Below are 5500 nucleotides of genomic sequence, written 5' to 3'. Positions count from 1 at the left end.
CGTATTGATGTATGACCTTTCATAAATAATCTTATACGCAATCTTATGTTTAACTTTAATTTATATTTATAAACTTTAATATAATAATAATACACTATGTCAATATCTTATAATGAATGATTATCCAGATACATGAAATATTTTGAATTTAATCATGAAAAAAATAAAAGTTGATTTTAATATTTAAGCAACTAAAAACTTAAATAATGCCATAATTATACTCTATTAAGTTATAAGAGACAAATTTACTATTAAATTATTTTAATTTTAAGAATTAAAATAACATTGTTAAAGATTATTTTGTTCTTAAGTTATAATATTCAAATGAATTTATAAATTTAGCCTTTTTAAAACCTAAATTCACAATTACTAGCATTAAATGATGTCGTGAAAATTGATTTTTTTTTATAAAAAGCTTACATGTTAGATATTATTATGCTACTTGACATCTCACCTAGACTAACACCTCAAGTAACAACAATAATTTGTCATCACATGAAAAAAGTATTATTAAAAAAAAGGATTCTCTATGAATAAATCCTAAATTAGCCAATTTATCAGCTCACGCATTCCCTTCACGAAAGATATGAGTAACCCTAAACCTGATTTTTCCACAGTAATTAAGACAAGTATTTCATCGATTACGAAGCATCCAAGGAACATTTGTCCTGGCACTAAACGCAACACAAACCAAGGCAGAGTCACATTCCAGCCAGACATTAGTAAGACTCAACTTTTGAGCTTCCTCCAAAGTATATATAACTCCATAAAATTCAACAACCAAAACAGTCTGAACGTCAAGAAACGCAGAGAAAGCTCCAATAAACTCCCCCATACTCCTACGGAAAATACTTCCACAAGCGGCAAGATCTGGATAACCCCTAACAGCCCCATCAGTGTTAATTTTAACCCAGTCTGGTGAAGGAAACTCCCATCTAACAGGAAAAGAATGTAGAACTTTACTAGTACGAGTGCTAATACAAAAAAACTTGAGCACATTGAAATCGAACATATCATTTTTCATTGAAACTTTAGACGAATTAGCCACTAGACAAATTAAATCTTTAATAACCAAAAATAGCCCTAGAAACCTCAATTTTATCCTGAAAACGAGCATAATTCCTCATACGCCATATCATCCAAATAGAAAAAGTTATCACAGCTAACTTAACCAATTTAACCAACAGACTACCACCACTCTTAATAAAAGAAAGAAGATCATCCTTTTTAGAAAAATCATAAGTAGAAAAAATGAGTCGAACCTAACTCCTAATACGCAAAACATTAACACATTAAAAAAATAAATGTTAAATAGATTTATTGTACTTTTCGCAAAGCTTACACAAATTGATTTAAGAAACTCTTACAAAAAAAATATTAATTTACCATTTTTTTCTTCAATTCATGAAATTTTTTTACATTCCCAATGTTCCTGCTAGGGAGATGGGACCTAGAGAACTATTGAAGTCTTCTTCTCCTTCCTTCGGTCGGGCAGGTGACTGGGTGATGAACTGGGATTCTTCTTGTCCTCCTTCGGCACTCGGTCGCCGGGTGAACACCGGATGGTGGGGGTACCTGCGAAGGCATTCCGACGCTCAAGTCAGTAAAGCGGGTGGTCAGCTCTCAGGTAGGTGAACAGTAATAAATGACATACCTTACTCCTTGGGATGCGTGCTATTTATATTATTCTAATGGACCTACCTTGTTGGGTCCGTTTATCGAAGTGGATACCGCTTAGGATCGCATTACCTAATTCCTAATGACAGATTAACTTCACTGACATTACTTTGAGCGTTAACAGTAATGGGGTCGGCCGTCGGCCAAATCATCATGACATGGGTCGGCCGTCGGCCATATTCCAGTGGTCTTGATTATCTCGGCCAATCCTTCTGAGGTCTCGACCTATCGGCCAAGTCTTATGAGATCTCGACCAGTTTCCCTTGGTCTCGGTCAAAAAGGACTCGGCCTCGCCAATACCGGTACCCAATAATATACAATTATAAGAATCCTTTTGGTATTGTTTATCTTATGTTATGATGAAAGAGAAAGATTTATTTTGCATCCAAGCGTAATATACTTTCATTTCAGATTATTGTTAGTTTGAAAAATGTTGTCATCTGAAAATTGAAAATTCCCAGTTTATTATTGTAATTAGGTTAATATAATTTTAAAATTGTTTATTTCCTCAATATTTTTTTATCAATAATCTTTTAGTTTTGAAGTCTTGAAAGTATTATTGCTCATCATGAAAACGTGTTTAGTATTTATTTAATGAGAATGATTTCCATCTATAAAGGGTTGCAGCCTAAGTCCGAGGAACTCACAGTCACTCAACCAAAATCCATTTGCTTCATTTTTCTTCTCTTCTCTTCTCTCATAATTCTCATGGCCTCATCTTTATCATCATCTTCTTCTTCTTCTCTAAAGTTTACAGTGCGAAGGTGCGAACCCCAGCTGGTGGCTCCTGCTATCCCCACTCCTCATGAACTCAAGCTACTTTCCGACATTGATGATCAAGAAGCCCTGCGTTTCCACAGTCCAGCAATACAAATTTATGGAAAGCAAGCATCAATGGCAGAGAAAGATCCAGTTGAAGTGATTCGGAAAGCACTGTCGCAAACACTTGTCTTCTATTACCCACTAGCGGGTAGGGTTAGGGAGGGACCTCACCGGAAATTAATGGTGGAATGCACTGGAGAAGGTGCCATGTTCATTGAGGCTGATGCTGACGTCACACTCCATGAATTTGGTGATTCTCTCCAACCTCCATTCCCATGCTTCCATGAACTGCTATACCATGTTCCTGGCTCACAACAAATTACCAACACTCCCCTTCTACTCGTACAGGTTCAATACACTTTATTCATATAACTAAATTTTCAGTTTTCTGATCCATTTTTTATTGATTTTATGACTTATATGAGCCCATTTTTAAAACAAAGTTTTCAGAATTAAACTAACGTGAATAGAGATTTTTTACCGCCATGAAGCTAACTTTTTTTATTAAATAAGGATTATTTTTAAATAAATTACAGATTGGATCACTCGTCATGATGTGACACAACTTTTATATCAAATCGTAATAATTTCACATGATTTTGTCCGTGTCAACTTAATGTCCTCATAACTTAGTACAACTTCAATTATTTTTTTTAAAACATTTTTTTTAATATTTTTGTTTTAAAATAAATAAATATATTATTAATTATTTAATTATAGTTGAAATTAATTAAAATTGAAAGTAATATATATTATATTTAAAAATAATTTGTTAAATATTTTTTTTATGTTTATATATTTGATTTAAAAAAGACTAATATATAATTTATGTAAATAATAATATTCGTAATGAAATTGGAAATTTCTAATAAATAAATAAAATGTTGATATTGTAAAACTTAAGGAAACAATTGTACTCATATAAGTTTCATAATAAAATTCAATCCTAACTTTTTATTATTAATTTTTTTTTCATTTTCTTCACTTATTTATTTATGCTTTCATTTATTTTATTCAACTAATTAAATTAACCAAAAAATAATACTACTTCAATATTATATTATATATTAATATTATATTTACATAAATTATATATTATATTTTTCAATCAAATATATAAATATAAAAAAATTATTTATTAAATTAATTTCAAATATTACATCTTATGACTTAATTTTAATTAATTTTTCAACAGTAATTAAATAATTAATAATATACATATTTATTTAAAAACAAAAACATTTAAAATAATTTGGTTTTGAAAAAAAATCAATTGACACGAGTTTAATATACGTATTGTCACAAAGCGATCCCTGTTTAGTAAAAAAAAATAAAAAAAATAGCACCATAGTAATCAAAATTTCATGGATTTTTGAATTGAGTTCTTCATAATTATCTCTTTGTCCATAATTGTTGATGTTGGATATGAACTGGTGATGACATGACAGGTGACACGTCTTAAGTGTGGTGGGTTCATTTTGGCCTTCTCCATTAACCACACCATGTGTGATGGAACTGGTATTTCACAGTTCATGAACACATGGGCTAAAATGGCTCGTGGTTCAACCAAACCTTCCATTCCACCTGTGTGGTGTAGGGAACTCCTGATGGCAAGACATCCACCTCGTATTACATGCAACCATCGCGAATACGAACATGTCCCAGACACCATCACATCAACCGAAAACATGGTTCAACGATCGTTCTTCTTTGGACCTTCCCAAATAGCTGCTATTCGTCTCTTGGTTCCAACCCACCTTCAACACTGCACCACGTTTGACATCATCACAGCATGCTTCTGGCGTTGTCGTACAAAAGCATTGCAGATAGAGGCAGATAAGGAGGTTCGAATGATCGTGATAGTGAATGGTCGTGCAAGATTCAATCCTCCTTTACCTGTTGGTTACTATGGAAATGCTATTGCATTCCCTGCAGCAGTTACCACTGCAGGGAAGCTTTGTGAAAATCCATTTGGGTATGCAGTGGAGTTAATAAAGAAAGTGAAAGGTGTGGTGACAGAAGAGTACATGCATTCAGTGGCAGATCTGATGGTGATTAAGGACCGATGCATGTTTACAACCGTAAGGTCTTGTCTTATTTCGGATTTGACACGTGGGAGGTTTAGAGAAGTGAATTTTGGATGGGGTGAGGCTGTGTACGGTGGAGTGGCCCAAGCTGGGATTGGAAGCTTTCTTGGAGGAACCTGTCAAATGTTGCATAAGAATGCAAAAGGAGAAGAAGGCATAGTCTTACCAATTTGGTTGCCTGCTAAAGCTATGAATAGATTTGCAAAAGAGTTGGAAAACATGTTTGGGAATCAAAACCATACTACCATAAGGAGTCCTACTTTTATCATGGCTACCTTATAGTTTGCTAATAATTTATGAAACAATAAATTTCTAGCTTAATCATGTCTTAAGTATGGTTGAAAGGCTAAGAAAAATTAGCTTGTTATGGAAATACAATACAAATTGTTTTCATCACTCATCAGTAATAACAAAAATATAATAAATGAGACTATTTAGGGATACTCCAATCTTATTACAAACAATTACAAACATTTTTATGACCAAATTTTTTAAAATTATCAATTTTAAATTTTATAATATGAAATATAAATTTACATTTTGAATTATGCAATCAATTCTAAACACAAATTTTAACTTTCAATTTCTATAATTTGAGAAATCTCTTCACTTCACATTCTAAAATTAAAGAAAAAATGTTCAATAAAAATATCAAAAAATTAAAAAAAAAAATTCAATAAAAAGTCAAAGATAATTTAAGTATTTTTTTAAAGTATGGGTGCAATACATTTTTTTAAAACATTGAATAAGAAAAAAAGTAAAAGAACTAAGATACCCAATAAAAAAAAACTTTGAGAAAAGACAACAAAGGCAATTGTTCAAACTTTCTTGCACCGTTTGTATCTTAGATTGAACTACCGCCTACGTGCTAAAAGAATCCAGCAGCATGTCCAGATGGCTACTTTTGCAACATC

General features: G+C 32.1%; 1 protein-coding gene across 1 annotated transcript; it reads left to right on the top strand.

Annotated features, from left to right (window-relative positions):
* Nucleotides 1–2278: 2278 nt before the first annotated feature.
* Nucleotides 2279–4907, top strand: LOC137831761 (benzyl alcohol O-benzoyltransferase). Its single transcript, XM_068639567.2, has 2 exons — nucleotides 2279–2847; nucleotides 3948–4907. The coding sequence occupies exons 1-2, from the start codon at nucleotides 2386–2388 to the stop codon at nucleotides 4866–4868; spliced, it is 1383 nt and encodes a 460-aa protein (XP_068495668.1). The 5' UTR covers nucleotides 2279–2385; the 3' UTR covers nucleotides 4869–4907.
* Nucleotides 4908–5500: the final 593 nt, after the last annotated feature.

This window comes from Phaseolus vulgaris, chromosome 6, assembly GCF_051622355.1.
Source record: "Phaseolus vulgaris cultivar YP4 chromosome 6, ASM5162235v1, whole genome shotgun sequence".
Taxonomy (NCBI): Eukaryota; Viridiplantae; Streptophyta; class Magnoliopsida; order Fabales; family Fabaceae; genus Phaseolus; species Phaseolus vulgaris.
The sequence above is the reverse complement of the archived record's forward strand: the minus strand, read 5'-3'. Positions and strand labels throughout refer to the sequence as shown.

Coding starts and splice junctions, on each gene's coding strand:
- LOC137831761 (XM_068639567.2), top strand. CDS start 2,386: ATGGCCTCATCTTTATCATCATCTTCTTCTTCTTCTCTAAAGTTTACA. Junction 2,848..3,947: donor CTCCCCTTCTACTCGTACAG/GTTCAATACACT, acceptor ATGACATGACAG/GTGACACGTCTTAAGTGTGG.